The 22,710-nt window shown below is 42.3% G+C and overlaps 1 protein-coding gene across 2 annotated transcripts in view; it reads right to left on the reverse strand.

Annotated features, from left to right (window-relative positions):
* Positions 1-22,710, reverse strand: part of PINX1 (PIN2 (TERF1) interacting telomerase inhibitor 1) — an 86,741-nt gene that overhangs the window by 49,790 nt on the left and 14,241 nt on the right. For both annotated transcript variants that reach the window (XM_030879177.2, XM_070045818.1), the window contains exons 5-6: positions 18,098-18,190; positions 11,957-12,033 (exon numbers count right to left, since the gene is read on the reverse strand). In XM_030879177.2, the coding sequence (XP_030735037.1) occupies positions 11,957-12,033; positions 18,098-18,190 (170 nt within the window). The remainder of the gene's footprint in view (positions 1-11,956; positions 12,034-18,097; positions 18,191-22,710) is intronic.

Raw genomic sequence — 22,710 nt, forward strand, 5'->3', positions numbered from 1 at the left:
CGAGGAACCTGATCGAAGGCACTATTTATACACCGACCTCACCGCAGGCAGGCAGCTGCCCACTGTGCTCCAAGTTCTCTAAGCTTCTTACCCTTCTCCACGCCCCTGACAGGCACCAAAGCACGGAGAAGTAGACGTTCAAATATCAGCGGAATATGAGTTCCTACAGAGGACAGATGTGAGTATTCACATATCCAGGAGACAGGAAGCACATCTTAACCATGCTTAGTACGCTGCTGAGCACACTCAACAAGACGGGTCTAAGCAGCCAGTCTCTGCTGTGCAAAGAGCACTTGATTACAAACCAGCAGTCTGTGTCAGATGAGATCACAAACGCGTCTCATTTGTCCTGAAGAGGATTTACCACCTCCGCCATCACTGTTACTATTTTGTGAATCTCGGATTCCTGCTATGGAGAAAAATAAAGCAAAGGAGATGGTACAGGAGTGTCAGGGTTTTTTGTTGTTATTGTTTGTGTTTCCAGCTATAAACAGGGTAAATCAAGGAAGGCCAAGTGAGATGACATTTGCACAAAAACGTGAAGTAGGCAGGGGGCAAACATTCCATGCAGAGGAGCCGCCAAGTACTGAAACTTAAGGCAGGAACACTCCTGAACCACTGGAGGAACAGCAAGGAAGCCAGAGTGACAAGAGCAGAGCAGGCAGGGAGAACCAGAGGTGAGCATGGCAGCGACTGTGAGAGCGCGTGTGAGAGCCGCCAGGCGTGGGTGTGGTCACGCGGGACTTCAGGCCACTGTTAAGGACTGGACTTTTACTCTGAGTGTGACAGGGAAACTTGGGAGCGTTCTGAACAAAGTAGTGACATGATCTCAATCCCATTTTCAAAAGATCACTCAAGCTGCTCTGGGAAAAATACTCTGTAGAAAAGATTCTATGTATTAGATTCTCACAGGTAACTTTTCACACCATGGTCAAGGTGTTTATATGGCCATCTCCTCTAGCAGAGGACCATGAATTCTGTGAAGGAGCCGAGTCCTATTGTCCTGTAGCTTCAGCAATTAGAGTAATGACTGGGACACACTAGGTACTCAATAAATAATTACAGAATGGTTAAATGTTTACAACTTTGAAGTTTTTCCTGCTTTTCTATTAATAAGTACCAAGAAACTATACTTTCTGTGGAAGAGAAGAAAACAGAACTATACATAACCTGTAAGAGAATACCTTTTGTGTCTCAGTAAGTAAAGGTCATACTAGGTACAAAGAATCATGTTGGTTCACAACTTAATATCCTTGGTAAACTATTTACTATTTTGTCTTAGTTTTCATATCTCCAAGGATGTTTATGTTGCTTAGATGGATTTCAGTGAAAAGAAAGGATAGGATAATGGCGTCCTGATACCTCTTAAACAGACTGTCCCTCAATTCTCTTAGGCATTTGATTCTACTGGTAAATGTCTGCAAAAGTGAAATTTTCTAGGACCTCTCTAGATAATCTGTACTGTCCACACCCTCTTTAAACGGGAACATTTTTTCTATCTCACTTAATCTCTGAAATTCACATTAAAAATGTTTTCCCTTTCTACTGCTAATGCAAACAGACCGATTTGCAGGATGATGACAGAAACAGTCCTGCTGGGTACAGGGGCATAAACTAGATGATCCTAAGGGTCTTTCTGTCCTTGGGATCCATTATCCTTATATAAACAAACAGACTCCAAAGGTACTAAAACACTATAAATCTTTTGGGACTAGCGACGGCACGAAATCCATTTTGAACATTTTGTTAACTTCACTCCCATCATCTCCATGGATACTCAATAAACGATGACAATAAAAAGCTTCCATTTCAGTTTTCTTTCATTTTTTAAAAGCAATGAGTTCTTTACACTCTAAACAAATGCCTATACCTCTCCCCCAAATTGTACAGGACATCATATTAGAAGGAAGATTACCACCTTAGTCATTACCTATCTTAAATGTTAATTGAAACAGAATTGATGTGCTAAGAAGTCCTCTCTAATGGCTGTAATGGCAAAATGACAACAAAAGCCTCTCTGCTAGAGAAATTTAAGGAAGGACTCATTGGCAATGAGTGGGTTTAGTCGGTACATTTATAGTAAATGTCAGTCGGCATGTGACTATGTACACATTTCTAAGCGTTCAGTGGAAGTTGTTACTCACCATCATAACTTTGTGTGTGTTAATTCCAGTGATGACAGTGCTCTTAGCAGCAGCAACTCAGATGCATTGGGCACTTACTATATGCTAGGGACTTTGCTAAGAGCTTTACATGGCTTGTTATCTCATCTTTGCTAGATATGTTATCATCCCCATTTTATGAAGGAAGAAGCTGAGACTCAGACAGGTTAAATAACTTACCCCAAATCACACAGTCTTCAAACTACTCATGGGCTCAAATATAGGTTTATGAAACTCTGAAGTGTCTATTCTCAATACTATATTCCACTTAATGAGCCTCCCTTTAGAAGAAACCAGAGAAAGAGAACATTTCATTAGATGACATCATTTCCTCCGTCTCTTGGTTAAGATAATTCTACCAGGCTCACCATCAATGGATAATCACAGAACCATAGAATGACGGGTCCTAGAAGAGCCATTTCAGTTATCTAGATAACCCCCACCCGCCCCCCGCCCCCGCCAAAGGAACAGCTTAAAACAAGAAAAACCATTTCATTAGCACACTATTTCTTTGGGCCAGCAATTCGAGGAAAGGCCTGGCTGGCTGGGTCTGCCCGGGGTCTCTAACGTGGCTACTGTCAAAAAGGGATTAGAGCTGGCATAGCAGGGGGCTGGCCAGGCACTTCTTGCTCTTTGTGTAGACTTGGGTACCCGCATCACTCTCCACGTCACGGCCTCTCCATGCAGGCTACTTTGGGCTCTGGGCTTTCTGACAATCTGGGGGCTCATGGCAGCTGGGTTGCTTACATGAAGGCTGAAGGCTTCGAGAGCAAGAATTTTAGCTGACGAAGCCTCAAAGGTCGCACAAATCCCCACCGCTACACGCAAGTCACAAGCCTGCCCACATGGAAGCAGAGGGGACCGGGCTCCATCTCCTGATGAGAAACCAGCAGGGGTCAATCTAGAAGAGTATGTGGAATGCAAGGCATCACTGAGGCCGCCTTTGGAAAACAGAATCTACTACAAGAACATATAATTCAACACTCTCATTTTATAAACAAGAACATGAAGTTGACAGATAAAATGGGGATACCCACAACAACTGTCTCGACAGGATACCTTCACCTTGACACTCGCCATTTCTAGTAACTCTTTTAAGTCTTGAATCTCTAGGACAACTTGCTATTTTACCTCACTATTAGTTAATTTGGCATTTGAACACATCAAACACTTTTCACATTCATCTCCTGGATAAAGATCATAAGTAGATAAAGTCAAAACTGCCCAAGTACATGAGAATAAGGGAGAGGAATCAGGTAATGTTCTTTCCTTTGTAGTCTAGCAAAATGTAAAACTTCAAGTCAAGTACCTTTTCAAATGTGAGTATTTCATGTGTTCTCCTTCCTCCAGAATCAGAGAACCTTAGACTTGGAAGAGCTCACATGCACGTAGTTCAGACTCTCACCTATTACAGGAATCCCTCCAGGAAATTAACCACGAGGTACATCCTATCCAGCTGGCCGGCTCTGCCGGCCCATGCTGCCTCCCTTCTCTGAGTAGAAATCTTTCTGTGAATTTCATCCATCAGTACTAGTTCCTCCTCTGAAGTTTACCAAACAAATCTGTTCCTTTCCTAGAGGACCCCTGAAACCATTCAAAAGTTCGAAGTCAGGATCTCTCTGTAGTCCAGGCAGAATTTCCTAACTGCTCATCTAATTGTTCCTGTGTATAACATGCTTTCCAGATACCTCTGTCCCTAATGCCATGCTCTGAACACATTCTTATAAAATATGGGACCCAGGCCTGAACAGAACAGTTCAAATACAGTCACCAGTACAGAAAACACTCCAAACACCTGCTGCTTTCAGCTGCCTCTAAAGCAGCAGCCCAAGCCTGCATCCAGGACAGTTGCCACACTGCATATTTTGCTTAGGTTAAACTTGTGGTCAGGTTACATGTCCCAGGCTCTAAGGTAATTCTCATTCAACTGCTACCAGATTAGTTCTTTCCAAGGATTAAATGAGACTTTACATATCTTCACAAAATTTCATCTATTTAGTTTTGGCCAAATGTCCCAGCTTAGAGAGATTATTTTGAATCTTGATTCTGTTATCAGTGGTCAAAACACTTGGGACTTCCCAGTGGTTAAGCCTCCGTGCTCCCACTGCAGGGGGCATGGGTTCGATCCCTGGTCCGGGAACTAAGATCCTGCGTGTCATGTGGCGCAGCCAAAAAAAAAAAAAATACACATGCTGACAAGAATTACCGACGTCATCATTGCTGGCAAAACACAAACTATATAAATGTATTATTTATATAGTGTTATTTATTAGTATTAATAAATACATTATATTATTATAACAGTTACATTATTAAAAATAATGTTATTTATTAGTATTATTTATATAGTATTATATATAAATGTATTATTTAGCTTGTCTGTGGGCTTAGTTTAAATTTACCTCTGACTAAAAGGTTCTTCATCATAAGATTACCTTAAGCAAGCACTAGGCTAGAAGGCTGCTCACCTTTCGAATGGTGATGCAGATCTGGGTGAGGCAGGAGGCAGAGTGACAGAGGTTTGCAGGAAGTGGGGACATTCAAATATAAGAGCCCACATCTGGTAAGCCATTTACAAAACTCAACCCAGTTCACAAATACGGGTTACGAACATGAAAATTCAGAACCAGTGAGAAACAGCCTTCATTTCAAAGGTGTTTCAAGTAAAAAATTAAAAAAAAAAAAAGAGAGAGAGAGAGAGAGAGACTTCTTTTCCCAGTGATCTTCCCCTCTGAGTTCTTTAGGGTAGTCTATAGAACTAGAAGAAAGACTGGCCTAAAATACCCCATGAATTCAACCACCCAAAAGAGAATAGTCTGCTTGGAAGTTAGTTTTCAGATTTGACAGTCAGCAAGATATGGGAAAGGGGACTGGTGATGATTAATGAGAAAGGGACACAAACCACAATGAAGTCATGCTTTGGTTCAAAAAGCGAGAGCCATCAGGGGAATGCACGGCAAGTGACCATTAGCTGGGCATCCTGAGAGGACATAGGAAATACATGGCTTCTAATTCAGTCAGGTTATAAAGGTGAAGAAATTGACAATTATGTGGCCCAAAGCCTATGCCCGAAGTGTGTTGTTTAGAGAAACAAAGTAGAAATGCTGGTAACACACTCTCAGTCCTCGCTACGGTTTAGGAGTATTTTCTCTAGTGATAAGGCTGAATCAGGAAACAAGCTGGATAGAGGAAGGAAACTGGGAAGGTGGGGGAGGGAAAAAATGAGAGAAGGGAAAAAAAAAAGGAGTATCAGGAAGTTCAACAAGATAGGAACTAACAGAATTTGTTTTTCAGTATCTCCAACTTCAACTTGCAACCAAGTGAGAAAAGACACATACACACGCGCGTGCGCGCGCGCGCGCACACACACACACACACACACACACACACACTTGTGCCTCTAACTCCCAGCAGGCACTGGCCAGCACAAGTACCCGCTGCAGGTCTCATGGGGCCCTAGTAATTTCAATTCAACATATTCAATCATTTCCTTGTCTCCGTAGGAAGCGCATACATCTCCAGTTTAGGCGTACTCCAATCCAGAGTTACCGTCTTCCCATGAATATAGTCAGAGTGTAGTCCCTGAAGAGACAGGAAGGCTTTAACTTCTACCGCAATGAAAAACAGTCAAGCCTGTGAAAAACTATTCCAGAGTGAAATGCAATGTTGGAAAACCAATTTCTGGCAAACAGGATTGATTTTTAAAAACATAAAATGGCATAAGCAAACATTCATTCAATAATCCTTCCTCAAAAATCTACTCAGGACACTAGTGGATTACGCTTGGCATTGGATTGAAACTAGTTGATGGAATTTTCCTGTTCTCAGAGAAGAGGGAGTTATTTACTGATCAAAACATTTCAAAAAGAAAAAAATACTTCAAATATCAACCGTCAAGCTATACAAGCCATGATTTTTAAGATGGGTAACAAGTCTATTTTTTTAAAAACAGAAGTACAATGAAATTTCAATTTACTGAATCCCTACCGTGTGCCAAGCACTGAACAGATCACACACTGGGGACCCAGGAACAAGCACAGCATAAGTCCTCTCTCTTTAAGTAGGTCATTGTCCAGTGTATGTGACAGATGAGAAAGTCCACATGTAAAAATACAGTGGATCAGGCTTCCCTGGTGGCGCAGTGGTTGGGAGTCCGCCTGCCGATGCAGGGGTCACAGGTTCGTGCCCTGGTCCAGGAGGACCCCACATGCCGCGGAGCGGCTGGGCCTGTGAGCCACGGCCGCTGGGCCTGTGCGTCTGGAGCCTGTGCTCCGCAACGGGAGGGGCTGTGGCAGTGGGAGGCCCGCGTACCGCAAAAAAAAAAAAAAAAAAAATACAGTGGATCGATTTCTTCATTAAATGTATAAAGGTCAGAGACAGAATAGAAGGCGTAATTTAAACTTCATAAACGTGTCCTGGACATCTTGAGTTTAGCTTGGGTTGTTGTTTTGTTTTGATGTGAATCTCTTTTTATTTCTACATATTACAAGCAACTCGTACTACCCTCACAAAGAAAATTTTCACTTTAAGTGATTTCTTTTTTGGATTGGGAAGAGTTTGTTTTGTTTTGTTTTTATGCATAGTCCTGGATTTAAAGTTTCTTTAGGGTTCAAGGACTCCTGTGAAAATCAGATATAAGCACTGGACTTTATATATCCAAACACACATGCAGACAGACCCACACACAAATTCTTTATGCCATTTAAAAGAGTTCACCAACCTCCCCATAATGAGTGTACCCCAAGACACTGCCCAAGGAGCTCTCCCATGCTGACACATTACAGATGGCAAACCTGTCACATTATGATACACCCTATATTTATATATCACTTTACGGTTTGATATACTTCCAGAATTACTAAAGTAAATGACTTAACCGATAACCTTGGGCTTTAGAGACATCAAATGATCTGATTCTACAAGGCGTTCTCGAAAGACCCATGAGACAGAAGACATAAAATCTAGCATGGAAAAGTGCAGGAGGCAGGTCACTGAAACTACAATCAGGCCTTAAAAACCTGGGTATTGATCATTACTGATATGAGCAGACTCAGCATCAGACCGTGAGAGATCCAATGAGCCATATACATGATATTCTATTTCAGATCAGACAATTCAATTAACAACAGTGATTGCTGCGGGGAGGAACTGTGGTGGAGGGAGTGTGACTATAAATGGGGCGAGCATGAGGGAGACGTTCGTGGTGAGGGAACAGTTCTGCATCTGAATTCGACAGTGGTTACAGGATCCACAAACGTGATGACATGGCACAGAACTACACACAGATCGCACCAACATCAGTTTCCTAGTTTTCATCTTGTATGATAGTTAATAAGATGTAACCCCTCTGTACTATCTTTGCAACTTCCTGTGAATCTATAATTATTTCAAAATTAAAAGTTTTAAAAAAACAAAAAGCAAAAAAACCTCATGACGTACTAATTAAGGGCTGCTAATGTTCTGGGGATATATGTGTGTGTATGTGTATGTGTATTTCGATCATTCAGTTCATTTGAGAGACCAGAAATTACACAAGTAACATAGTACCTATGCTCCAGGAACTCAAGCTAGCTTGTTCTTAATTCAGCCTGCCTACAGCTCCAATGACAAAGTAAAATGTTCCCAAAGCTGGCCCAGGCATTTGGTAATATGCTTCCAAACCCCTAACAGTTCAACTCTGATTGAAGGCAAGGTAGTGACGTTTTGAAACTTAAACTATTATTTTCAGCAAAATGAGAATCATTTTTCCACAAAGTTCTGTTAAAATATTAACTATTTATGTCTCTGGCAAAATCTCAAATAAAATTTCTACATCATAACTAGATCATTAAAATGCAGATGTTTTTTCTTTTAACACAACAAAAGTTAATTAACATTGGTAGTAGTGTGGTATAGGGGAAAAAGCACTGGCTTTGGAGTCAGAGGGACCTGGATTTCAATCCCATATGTGCCACTTCGGAGCTTGGTAACAAACCTTTCTGAGCCTCTCTGCAAGAAGGTCGATAATGATGCCTACTTCATAAGATAGTTATGAGGATTAAATAGTGTCTAGCACAGCGTCTGGCACACAAATGCTTAATAAAGCTGTAATTTCTATTATCGTAACAGCCAGGGGGTGTAGAAATCAGCGGGTTGGGCTTCATGTGAGAGGCATGATGCTCCCCAAGCCTGATGTGGACAGCGCCCAAGGTTCTTTAAACCTAGATGCAAAGACAGGATCAGTATCAGCACCTTATCCAAAGCACCCAGAGAGGTGCTACCGCTTTAACATTTCATACCACCACGGTTTCTGAGACTCCAGAATCTGACCTCCAGCAGCGCCTTGGCCTCGGTAATGCCAAAGACTGACTTGAGGCCAATGTTGCTATGGGGGTCAAGGGAGTAAAACAAAGCAATATTCCTTCCAGCTGAACACTGGAGCCAAAAGAGGTGGTGTTTTCAAACAGGTCTGATCAAAGGACTCCAGCCCTCAGCTAGAAGGGCTGTTGTAATTAACATGGTAAGGTTTCTTAGCAACGGTTTACTTAGCAACAACGAAGGTACAGGTATGCCTCAATAAAAGCGAACTCAATATATGAAAATCCATATGTGTGTAAAAGACAAATTTAAAAGTGACCGCTTTACAGACAGGTGTTTTATTTGGTGCCTAAAAAATGTGATTAGATTTAAGTACATATACACATGCAGGTGTGTGTCAAATGTAAAATACTGCAGAGATAAAAGAAACGAAATTGAGTTATTTGTAGTGAGGTGGATGGACCTAGAGTCTATCATACAGAGTGAAGTCAGAAAGAAAAAACAAATACTGTATGCTAACACATATATATGGAATCTAAAAAAAAGAAGGTCACGAAGAACCTAGGGGCAGGACGGGAATAAAGACACAGACCTACCAGAGAATGGACTTGAGGATATGGGGAGGGGGAAGGGTAAGCTGGGACGAAGCGAGAGAGTGGCATGGACATATATACACTACCAAACGTAAAATAGATAGCTAGTGGGAAGCAGCCGCATAGCACAGGGAGATCAGCTCGGTGCTTTGTGACCACCTAGAGGGGTGGGATAGGGAGGGTGGGAGGGAGGGAGACGCAAGAGGGAAGAGATATGGGGATATATGTATATGTATAGCTGATTCACTTTGTTATACAGCAGAAACTAACACACCACTGTAAGGCAATTATACTCCAATAGAGATGTTAAAAACAAAACAAAACACTGCAGAGGCCCCATGCGCTCCCTGCGGCACATACGGCAGTGCCACCAGCGGCAGCGGCATCGCCCGGGAGCTCCTCAGAAATGCAGAATTCAGGTCCCACCCAGCCCTTGTGAAACAGAACCCACAGCTTAACAAAAGTCCCAGAGGATTTGTGTACACATGAGGATTGAGAAGCCCTGCTCTAGGCAATAGTCCTGACACTACAGCCAAGGCTCCACCTGCAGAGTTACCCGTCAGGGCCTCTACTAGTGGTTCTCAAGCCTTACTCCTCATTACACGGCAGAATAAACACCTGAATCACCTGGGTAGGATATCTTTTCTTTTAATTAAAAAAAAAACACAAAAGGGCTCTCTCTTTTTCTTACGTGCTGATGCCCAAACCCTAACCCAGACTTTGGATTTCATTGATCTGGGGTGGGACCCTGACAAGAGCAGTTTTTTTAAAGCTCCTCAGCCCATTCTTGGGCAACCGTGGTGCAGAAGCACAGCTCTAGAGCAGGAGCTGCACCTTGATAGAACACAGCCTCTCCACCAAGCAGGACCTTAACTGCATCAGCAGAATGAGAGATGAAGATGTGCCTGGATATCATTCTTGCACAAAACACAGAATTATATCAAGGTTGGTCTTCTCCACACCAAGTGTACCAAAATAGATTTTCCCTGGGCTAGTACTAGGGAACTGTTTCTGGAACTCCTCAAATACAGGGGAACAGCTCGCTTTAACCAGATCATAAATGACTATACCGCCAAAAAGTCAAGTACCGCACAGTGCTGAAAAACCTTATGGCATCCCACACCAGTAAGCCCTCAAATAGACGGCGATCAGAGGATGAGAAACCTCTCATCTCCTATAACAAAAAGCTTTCCTGTGCTTACCACATAAATTCTTTTAAAATTCTACCAGAAGCCCATAAGTAATGTTTCCTTCCCCGATCTGTTCAACTGTACAATTTCAAAGAGGATGCTGGAGAGAGAGGACGCAGGCTGGGGGCAATGAAGGCTGGCAGCAGGGAGAATCAAGTAATCCAAGGCAAGGATTCAGAAAAGCCGGTGCAGTGGGAATGCACGACTGGGAGAGCTGGGACAGAAAGACAGTCCCCGGGGACCCAGGGAGGGGCGAGGCACTGAGGTCAAGGCGCAGGGTGTGGCCAGGCGGGGTTGTTAGGGCAGAGCAGAGGCTCAGAGAGCATCCCTGAGGGTACTGAGGACGCTGGAAGGAGGGGAAAACTGAGATAAGCCAGGGGCGGAAGTCCTTGGTGAACCAGGCAGAGGGCCTAATCCACATCCCACAGGAACCAGGGAGGGGCGGAGCAGAGGTGTGACCAGAAGCTGGGTTGTCTGATGACCCCGGCTCTTTTCAACAGCCTCCTGTGAATGAAGCATCCAGTGCAGCCTGAACTCGGGACGCTCCCTCCCTAATGACCCACCTGCCTGGACGTAACTCAGTCGAGCTGCAGGAAGTGCCGCTCAGCAGGCCCCAGGGCCCAGGCCTCCCTCCTCTGTCCTCACGGCTACACATGCGGGGGCAGAAAAGTGCTGAAAGACTAGGAGTTTGGTCCTAACCTACAAAAGAAGTCACCAAACAAAATTTCCAATAACTGGTAATTCTGAAGTCTTTGAAAATTATATTAAGTAACAAATAGCTACCATCCTGGAAAATTTTCTGACAGTCTGGAGAAATGTCAGAAATAAATGAAACACGTCTTTTTTGCTCTGTAGTCATCAGGGCCTTGACTAGGAACCAATAAAGGAACGTGAGTGTGACACATCAGATTAGCTGAGTGACAGTTACCATAGCTAGTGAGAGCAACCATATATTTCAGATTTTCATAGATATCAATAAGATCAATTTTAAATATTTTTATCCCATTATCTCCAGAAATGCATATTCTAAGAATCCTAATATTTTGATATGCAAACGACATCCAGGGCTGTGTCTTACAGTTGGAAATGGCACAAAGAACTCTGTGCTGTATTACAAAGCCCAATTTAATAGTTAGGATCATGAATTACGGATGCACCCCATTCAGGGTGCAGTTTAGTCACTCGATTCTTGTCTTCTAGTTTTGAAACAAACAATATTGTACAATGGAGGAAATACCACATCTAAATCCCTTCCAGATTCTCCATGCCGATCCAACACTGTCTCAAAACGCTTTTCAGGTGGAAGAGCCCAGGACTGAGCGTGAGTCTGACGGTCTTCCCCACAGCCATGCTCCAGAGAGAGCTACGCGCTCTGAGCAAAGCGAGCAAAATGGCTGCCTGCAGCGAGCGCCTCCCTCTCTCGTGCAGCCGGGAGACGCTGGCCCCTTTGAATCCATCAGCAACAGGCGTTCTTCCCGGAGGTTAGTCTAGTCCTCACACCAGGAGGGAAAAAAGCCCAGAGAACACACATTCTTTTTAAAGTTCCTTATAATACATATCATCTATCAAGTATTACTATTCAGAGGATACCATTCAGCCTTTGTATGAAGCCTCTAGAAGGTTTTTTTGGTAACTTTGCCTGGAAAGTGCTATGAATAATAAATATACATAGTTCTATACACAGTTGAAAAATCAATCGTATGTGGCTTAATACCTCGGGAGTCTTCTTATTCTGTCTTTTCCCAAAAATGCAGTCAAGATCTGTTTGGCTCCGAGATGAGAGATCCTTCCCTAGAAAAACATGACACCTTCAGTAATATATTCTTTCTAAAATAAGGAATACAAATATAAACCATGAAACTCCTGAAAGCAAGATGGGTTTTGGAAAAGAAATAAACAATTTTGTAAACTACTGACCTTCTGTTTCCCCTTCACAGATTACTGCAATTAAATAAATTTAAAAATCACTTAAAAATCAAATAAGTGAACCAGAACCCTTGACTTTCTCTTAATGTTAGAAACAGCCCTGAGCATGGAGATGGAGAGGAAAGCTCAATTCTACAGCAGCTCTACTACTGGTATGCCTTCAAGGTATGATTTCTGGGCCTCTGGGCTCCCCACTTAGAAAACAGATCCTGTTTACTTCAAGGAGACATGAGCTACCTACTTAGGATTATGAAATGCAGGATAAAAAAAAACGCTGCTAAGAAACATAGCTCCAAAACCCCAAATGAGCACAGGAATGAGAACGTACTGCATTTGACACATAGAAGCTCAATAATTAATTGAATGAATGAATTTTTTTAATAAATGCAAATAAAATTCATTGCATTAGGGTGAAAGGGTTTCAGATTTTTCTCTTTAAATTTTTTTACTGTAATAGCTATATCTTTTTTAAATAAAGGGATACATAATAAGAGTCGGAAATTAAATGGCTTCTGGCAAAAACAGTGTCCAAAGGATCCTTGATTCTTATTAAAAACCCTAAACTCTTTAACTTAATTTCAAACCCACAAACCAACTAATTTAAAATTCACTTCTACGGAATTTCCACTTCTACCAATAATACCCTGTGAGCAGTGGACCAAATCTAGTCCCATTTGTCAACTTCACGGTAAATGTATTCTAAAATGTAACTACTACATATAAAGTCTTGAGGCTCCGGGGGAGTGAGGCTCTGGGTTAGACACCAGAGTCTTTGTTCTGCGTTGGAAGCCTGAGCTCCACTGTCACAGACCCACTTATCTTCTTGGTTTCCTGCAGCAAACTGACTTGGCAAAGTACCGTCATGACCCAGAAGGGTTCTAGTTCACTGACTATCACTGGGGCATTCAAATATGATATTGCTTAGTGACTCCATGAAATTAAAAAAACAAACACCCTTCGATTTAATGCAAAACCAGGCGCCAAAACCAGTTTCCTAGGCTGCAGTACCAGACTCATGGGTCCAGTCAGTGCAACCTGTTCCTGCCAGGACAGGCTCGTACGTGGCTCTGTGCTGCTCTCGCCTCTCTTCCTGAGCTGGAAATAAATGAAGCTTCCTGGTTCTACCTGGCTATTACGTAGAACCCAGACAGAAGACCCCAAAGGAAAGCTACTCAAGAGCAAAATGAAGCCTATCCCAGATGGGAACTCAGAAAATGAACCAGAAAAGTAGGGAATAAAACTGGTGGGGAGAAGTGGACAACGTTCATGAGGTCTGAGATCTATTCCAAGCTTTGCCCTCAGCAGAACCCATTCTGCACGGCAGAGCACATTCGGGTGGCAGTTTCTAGTTCAGAAAAAGGAGTTGTACTGAGTTCAAACTACGTGGCAGCCACCCATCCCTAAGCTAGCTCCTGAAATGGAACAGATACCCTAAAAGAAATGCAAATGACAATCTCTTTTACAGCAACTGAACTAAAAGGAATGCTGCAGGGGTTAAGGAAGGGAGGGTACATGCAAGATGACAATTCTAAAACAGGATGTCAAAACATGAACACGCAGTGATGAAAAACAAATCTAGAATCAAAGGGAAAGCTGTCAAGCTAGTAAAGAATGTACCAATGAAGGCGCAAGTGTTTCTAAAGTTTTGGTGATGGGTTCTCGTATCAGAAATGTCTACCCTTTAGCAAAGTTCACTTAAGTAAATGTAGAAACCAGGATTGTTACAGGCCTTGCCCTGGATTTGATCTGGAAAACAAAACACAGAGAAGAATTAACAGAGACCAATGGAAAGGAACTTAAAGGTAGATAAAACTGTGAAGATGGAAGTGATGTTGAAATAGTTATTAGTTAATGGTCCTGGCTGAATAGTTTACAAATGTTATAAAATTATGGCCAGTTTTGAATAAAATATACATATTAAAAATGAGTTTGAAAGTTATTGGCCTCAGTTCTGAATGACGGTCAAATCATAGCAAATACTGTTGATAAACTTGTCTCAGAGAAAATGACAGTCAAAAAACTGAACAGAATAGGAAGTACATGTTATCTGCCTGGATTTGGTTTATTTATCTACCAGTCTTCAACCGTCCATATCATTTCAAGAACCGAGGAAAAAAGGTTCTAGTAGCCAAGCTGATGTAACGAAGTCCATGAAGGGATGATCTGATCCTTTCAGAGAACAGCAGTTTATTTAGGATCATTTTAGCTGTTTTTCTAATCATGAGGATTATCGGGTGTTCCTGTCTATCAGCGCAGCAAATGGGAAGAGAGGAACATGACCGCAGCCAGACACCCTTACAACACCAAGAAGTCCATATGGGAAGCAAATAAAATGATAAAAAATAAACGTAAGAACTTGATAATCATGGAAATTTGGAACCTCTTAGTTTAAGGACAAAAGTCACCCCAACAAGTGCTAAGGCGAAAACTGTATTATAGCACTGTATTATATCCAGGACTCAAAAAACTGAGTTCTTCTACTCAGAGTAAAGGGGCAAGGGTGAGGAAATGCAGGTTTGAGAAATATGTTCGTTAAATAAAAAACACTGAAGGGTTACGTAGGTAGCTTCACTTGCTTAGAAAGTTTATTTGCATTCCCCAATCAAGAAGGATAAAACAAACGATATTATATTTTGATTTTGTTTTTTAGTGAAAACACATAGGACTGATAATAAGCCTAGGACAGAAGATTAAGAAAACTTCACTGAAAGGGTAATAATGTGAGAAAATCAGGAAACCTGAGAGAATCAGAGCAGGGGGTAAAATAAGTGAGACCCTCACAACCAATAAGAAGACAGTCAGAACTTTTTAAAAGCCTGCAGTGGTGCTACTTCACAGTTAAATGTCAGAAGAGCCAGAGCCTGAAGAGGAAGCGGAACACCCATCACCCGAGCCTGACAGCAGGGGGCCAGCTGGGCCAGGACACTACAGTCCGCCTCCAGACCAGGAGCCGACCACACGGACACGCACTCTGAGTGTAGTTTCCTTGTTTAAGGAGTGAAGTATCACAAGTTGTCACAGGAATGAGAAGCCTGAATAAATTACCACAGTGAAGCCACACAAGTACAGTGTACACAACCTTCCACCCACCCACTGCATGACTGGGAGCAACAAGCAATGCTCTCTGGACAACTTCTCACTGTATAATACTAAAAACCTCGAAAACGGCTTTGGAGAAATTTATATTTTTCCCTATTGTTTTTTCTCTGCAGATATGGCCTTGCCAAATATTTTTCAAATTAAAAGAAACCACTGCTGAAGTTAGGCTTTTAAACAAATATGGATGAAACTAACGTTTTGAAATTATGTAATAAATGACGTCAAATTTAAATTATAAATTTAGGACTAAAGAAAGGAATAATTATGTATCAGAACTAAAATGCTACAGCCAATATTTAGGCAGTAACAAATTTTACAATGCTATTTGCTACTGTAATCTTTATCTTCACTCTTCACACCAAGCTAAATAAAATGCCGTCTTTCCATGTTTTAGTTTCCTGGACCATAGATGGAGTTACAGTATGAATCATCCTCATTAAACAAGTGGGTTAGTTACTGTACTACGAGCATACCCATGGGCAAAACTCCTTATCATCCACTATGCTGTGGACATCAAAATGTCCACACAACGGCATCATTTCTGGTAAGTTCTAAAGCACAACCTATTTTAGAACTCAACAATGACTTAAAAATCTTTCATTTCACAAAAATGGAAACTGAGGCTAAAAGAGGGGAGGAGGTTGAGTGATTTGTGTGAGACAGTCATGGCCAGAATCCAGTTTCCTGTGGCCTAAGATAGTCCTTCTTGGAGGAAACTGAGAGGTTATCATTCACATCCAGTGACAACAGCTGCTCTACAAGGAAAGATTTCTTTCAGTAAGTTGAAGAACTTTAAAATAAACGTTTGGGGACTTCCCTGGCGGTCCAGCGGTCCAGCATGGAGGCGCTTCCACTGCAGGGGGCATGGGTTCAATCCCTGGTCAGGGAACTAAGATCCCACATGCCGCGCCACACGGCCAAATAAATAAAATTTAAAATAAATAAATAAGTAAATAAAAATTAACTTTCACTGTGGATTGCTGAGATGGACAGTAAATGAGTATTTTCCTCACTACCTGGATTTCTGCCTCCCTCTATCTTTCCTATTTATTCCCAATCTGCAATTCCTCTATTTTCCACTCAATCTTCTCTGCTACCTTTCTTACAATATATGTTGAATTACCCCCCTACATACCAATGCCCCCTGCTCCCCAAACAAGGCTAATAAATAAGCAAACCTCATTTTAAAAGAGAGAAAAGGAAAGCACAACAAACCAAGCAGGTTGATAGGGTCACCTGGCAAGGGGGTGGCTTAACTAGAAACAGAAAGGAGATACTCCCGGCATCCATTAGATTAAAGAGTTTTATCCCAGCTTCGGCAAATGCTTCAGATGAAATTATGCATGTAGTCAGGTACAAAAGGAAAATGAGAAGATTCTATTCTCAAAAGTCAGAGCTTAAAAGACTGCTGTACTACCCAAAAGTCACAGCGCACTTTTAATTTCATTTGTGCTCAGCACCCCTCCTGCTGTAACTATTTTTTTTTTCCCTAAGGGGATGGGTATTAAGTGACCATTTAGCCTCTCCCGACAAGGACACAGGGGCCAACAAGGATTGCTTTCTGTCCTGCAGCAGGTCAGGGGTGGAGAGGAACCCTGCTCAGAAGCCATACGGGAGAACGACAAAGAAGCTTCTACCCTGACAGAAAGAAGAGAGGCTAACACGACGAGCCAGACAAGCCATACCTGCCGGGACAGGGAAGGGGAACCCCAGTCTCTCCCTGCACGCGTCCCCGAACCCAATCGGCTCTCTCCTCCCTTCAGCTCTGCCATGAGCCCTCCCTCAAACCAAACCCAGTCTACCTTTTGGGGTCCTGGCTCCAAATGAGAGCCACCATTAACAGTTTAGAGTAGTGAGAATTCCAGTGCCCATTGCTATTCAGCAGGGTTCTAGATGTCAGGGAATTCCCAATCATGCCAACGAGACTAAAGCAAAGACCCGTGCTTTTCCTGGCATACAGAGGTAGAAACATACAGCCACTCTCCCATAGACGAACCATCAAATGGTGACTAGATAACATAGTTATCATACTTACACTTTAAGTATATTAATGTAATAAATAACGTTTTGTGCCTGAAAAGTACACTTAGTACACAACACTGTTCCATGGGAAAACATCTGGGGAGTTGATGAGTTCAAGTTAAATGGTTTCTTTCCAATACAAGACTGCCACCTAGTGGTGAAATAGGACACCTGCACCCACGACTGACCGTGTAGGTACAGCACTGGGGAGTGGGGAGGTGGTGATGAAGGAAGACATGTTTTCTAACACCATTTTTGCAATGACCATGGAACACCTAAGTTAACACTGCATGAAACACAGAAACGGTGTGGAATAATAGAAGAGTCAACTCGGGAGTGAGATTTCTCATACTGGAGATCTCAACATGGCGCATAATTCTCTAAATTGGCACATTTTAGGAGCTGTTCAACACCAACATTAAGCTCTGAAAAACAGGAAAATGTAAATAAAAATGTTGAGCGATAAATTAAAATTTTCTGATCTAGCCACATAAAGTTCCTTTTCTCTTCTAAACAGCAAGTTAGCTTCCACACTCAGCTTTTTACCAAAGGACTCGTACATAGTCTAAAGCCGAACCTGGGGCCCACCTCAGAACGAATGAGTCTGCATCTGCATCCTAACAAGACCCCCGGTGACTCACAGCAAGAGCTGAAACGTCAGCGCTGCTTCAGATCAATCCAGTCAGCGCGGCCCTCCTTCCCCATTTTGTAAGTAAAACAAGTGATGCTAGCGAAGAGCTAAAAATGCTTTAAGAAATCCAGTGTGAACACAGAGATTTCAAACAAGTAAAGAAATGCTTCATTTTACCTTTTGTGAATTTCATATAATGAACACGGTTTTTGGAGATTTTGGACTTCTCTTCAAGGCTGAAAGATTTCTTTTCCTTGTTGTCTGAGGAGTCTTTTAAAAAAGCATGAAAAGCATTACATTAAACTCTCTGCATTCCATTCTCATTCTCTTACAGTGACACAGTCTTATTTAAATAAAATCCTATGAGACCCATTATTTATTACTGAACTCTAAAAATGATCAGAAATATTCTTAAACTGTGTACCATGGATCCGGCAGGGCTATTCTCCATAAGTTTATAACATCCTGGAAGAAGAGAAATGAAAACTTCTGTTCACACAAAAAACCTCCACATGAATGTTCATGACAGCTTTATCTGTGATAGTAAAATACTGGAATTAACCCAAAATTCCTTCAATGGGTGAATGGCTGAGCAAATTCTCGTACTCCCTTATATGGGAACACGACTCCGCAATAAAGAGGAAGGAGCTGTTGATACTGTGCAACAACCTAGATGGACTTCAAGGGCATTATGCTTAAATGAAAAGGTCAATCTACATACTATATGATCCACTTAGACTACAACATTCTTGAAATGACAAAACTACAGAGATGGAGAACAGATGAAAGGTTGCTAGGGACAAAGATGAAAGTGGAGTTTGGAGGTTGGAGGGGTAGAAGGTGGGTGTAAATACAAAAAGGCATTATGAGGCAGCTCTTTTGTGGTGATGAAGCAATTCCGTATCTTGATTGTGGTGGTGGCTACATGAATCTATACATGTGATAAAATTGTACAGAACTACACACACACACATACACACACACAAATGAATGAAGGCTAAAAAAAAATAGTGAAAACTGAATAAGGTCTGCGTTCTAGTTAATAGTCAACATGAGTGTCAATTTCCTAGTTTTGATGTTATGCTACGGCTACCTTGGATGTCACCGTTGGGGGAAACTGGTTGAATGGTATTCAGGACTCTTTCTACTACTATTTTTGCAATTTCCTGTAAGTCTATAATTGTTTCCAAATAAAAAGTTCTTTTAAAACGTGAATAAAGGTAAGATAGATTAATGATAATCAAAAACAGATCAGAGATGCTAATCAGGTAGAGCGTGAAGGCGCAGAGCTGGCACTGAGCCACCGCCTCAAACCCCAGATTTCACTGGAGGCTCGCCTTTCAGGACAAAAGCAACAACAAAAACAAACCATTGAGGAATAAACTCATGTGGTTACTCCTTTGACAAAACAGGAAAACGTGAGCCAGAAAGCATTCTTAGTCCTTTGCCTGAAATATCAGAGCACGTAGATCTGGGGTGAGAGCCAGTGACAGGAATCTCAGTAGCTGCCTGTGTTCCCTCATCTTTATCTATTTGTCAAGTTTAGGTAGCAGAAAAAGCACATCATAGGTAGAAAAGAGACTGAATTTTCCTATTGTTATGTCATAAGGAAATATAAATACGAGGTTAGAGAAAGGAGAAAAAAGGAAATTTTCACCTTAGTAGTGAAGCAAAACAAGCACATGTCCATTAAACACATTAGCTAAGGGTAATCCCTCCCAGGAAATTAGTCATTTCAAAAGCAAAGTGTAAATTACATAGCAAGGCTCTGAACAATGTTAAGGGAGATGTTTCAAGCTTTCAGACAATGCCTAGCACAGCTTAATCACATCAACAACCTGAAACATTCTCCTCCGCGGTCACTTCCCAAGATCAGCTTGGGACTTTTTCAAAAACATCCCACCAGGAAACTTTCTGCTCTTTTCTGTGGCCAAACACTTTACATAGCACATAACAGTCTCAATTTTTTTTTTTTTAGCGGTACACGGGCCTCTCACTGCCGCAGCCTCTCCCGTTGCGGAGCACAGGCTCCGGACGTGCAGGCTCAGATGCCATGGCTCACGGGCCCAGCCGCTCCACGGCATGTGGGATCTTCCCGGACCGGGGCACGAACCCGTGTCCCCTGCATCGGCAGGCGGACTCTCAACCACTGCGCCACCAGGGAAGCCCAACAGTCTCAATTTTGATGTTCCAAACACAAACTACCAAGCACAGTACCAGCTTGAAGTGGCTTTTACCCACTGAAGGCTTATGAAGCACCAGGCGCTGGGCTGTAAGCTTTCTGTGCCATCCCGCATTCCATCTCGGCAACCGCCCTGGAAGGTAGCTGCTAGGACTAATAAACCGACTTCACAGGGCACTGAAGCAAGAGGGCTAAAATAAGGTCCATCAAGGCGGTGGCTATGACGGAACTGGAACCCAGGAAGATCTGCATGAGAGCACACATCCTTAACCTCCACACTGTGTGCCAGCGGAGCTGCGCTCACACTTCTGGGGACGTGAGAACCTCCTGGGAGCTTCGTCACCTTCCGAGCACACAGCCTTTCCAGAGCAAATCCGAGCCCGGACACGTCCTAGGGGAGCAGTTTCTACCTGGCTGTCCACACACACGCTTTCCTAAAGCTGCTCTGTTCTGTGTGGATGCATCAGTCTGGTCCTCCTTCTTTGCTTCTCCCCTGCGTCCTCCTCCCACTTTACACAAGGGGAGCACAGCTCTCCTCTCACCAGGATCAATAAGGAACAAGCCACAGGACTGGTGTCACGGAGGCGTCCTTTATTCAAAGCCGCAAACCCAGCACTTCCAAAAAGGTTTTACTGTTCTAATAATTATTTATCAAAATTTATTATTTCCTGGTTTTGTGCATTACAATCTACTAATTAATAAAGACAACCTAATCCAAAGTAAAAGTATTTACCCTTAGGCCTTGGGGCTATGAGAAATAAACCCAAAATTTATATGTATTTGTTTTGTAGTGGAGAAACGTGACAGGGTAATGAATTTTTCAAAGTTCAAGCAAAAAAAATATATTAACATATTATGGGATATATACAAGGGAAATATTTCAGAGGAAAAGAAACTAGGAAACATAATATCTCTGAATATTAAAGGACTTACTTTTCTATTTCTAAAGAGATGACCATGGATATCAAATTGCTCTGGGATTTAACATCCACTGGATACATCTGGGACTGACGGGATGCTTTTATTTTAAAATGCCAATTTTCCCAATAGGCAGGTATTATATTCTTTGTAGCTATTTAAAGCTGTGATTAAAAACATTATAGACGTCGATCTAAAACTGTGAGATAGGGTATACTGGTTTTCGAAATTCCCTCAGGAGCCCTGGGAGCAAAACAGTTTGAAGATCCCTGTCCTAAACCACACCTCTGTGGATGACAGGTTATCAGCATCCCAGTTTATTTCCAAAATATTTAAAATCACAGGGACAAGATACCTGACAGAAGTAAAAAGCATTTCTTAAACCATGAGATCAGTCTATCAAAAAGCTGAACTGAGTCTGGGAGTAACTAATTGAGACAGGATAATTTTTAAAAATGAAATTTTAAAGAATATAGAGATTTTTGTGTCCCACAAAGGAATAAGGGTTATTTCTAGAACCTTTGCAAGATTCTACGAAGAGAATAGTATAGAATTTGTTTAGTTGAAAGGCAAACTGTGTTGATTCGGTAAGCAATCTTAAGGAGCTAAAAATATTATTATACCAGAAAAATATGTTACTAGGTTATCGTGTCATCTGCTTGTCAGCTTTAATTCAAGTAATAAAACCAAAAATTCATTTGGATGAAGATACTGTATTTACCAAAGATGACTTGGCAGAAAAATAATCTCAGCTCTCCTGATCCATTTCCGGGCCAGCTTTTCTGTTAAAGGACTATTCTAAAGGCTGGACTGCACTGAGTGAGACAGAGGCAGAGCTAACAGCCCTGTCCCTACCGCAGGGGTGCAGCACCCTCTAGTGGTCTTGAGGTGGAAGTTAACCTATAGATCAGTAACTCAGTTAATGATTTACTACACTTCTATGGCTCACGCAGAACAAGACTCAGCCTGCACAGGTGAACCTGTGGATGGGGCTGCACACTGACAGGCACCACCACCTGGAGTCTGTTGTGCCCTCGCCACCTTCCTGACAAATAACACAGGCTTCCCCGAGTCACTTTCAACACTTCCCTGACCGCCCTTGCGGGAATCCATCAGGAAGGCCCAGCTGCAGTGATTGTGCTCAGCCTGGGCAATCAGCACAAAGGGACCTGTCCCGAACCAGGGTTTTCATGCCTATTACAATGGCATTTCTCAGTTAGCAAACAGTAATCAAGATAACATCAAATTGGAAAAAAGTAACTTTCCAGCTATCACTGTCAAATCTCAAAAGCAAACTGCTCAAAAATCTGCTTTCTCTTTTCCACAGCTCCAAAAATGAATCTCATAGCTCCTTCCTCTATGGAATCCTGGTGTGATAATTTCTGGGCAACCCTATCACTTGAAAAGTTACAAAGTATTCTCTAACTCAGTACATCAAAGGAGAAAGTTATGATACCAAACAAGGTGAGAATTTTCCCTGTTCAAGAATGAACGTGTGGGGCTTCCCTGGTGGCGCCGTGGTTAAGAATCCGCCTGCCAATGCAGGGGACACGGGTTCGAGCCCTGGTCCGGGAAGATCCCACATGCCACAGAGCAACTAAGCCCGTGTGCCACAACTACTGAGCCTGTGCTCCAGAGCCCGTGAGCCACAACTACTGAGCCCACGTGCTGCATCTACTGAAGCCCACGC

This window comes from Globicephala melas, chromosome 6, assembly GCF_963455315.2.
Source record: "Globicephala melas chromosome 6, mGloMel1.2, whole genome shotgun sequence".
Taxonomy (NCBI): domain Eukaryota; kingdom Metazoa; phylum Chordata; class Mammalia; order Artiodactyla; family Delphinidae; genus Globicephala; species Globicephala melas.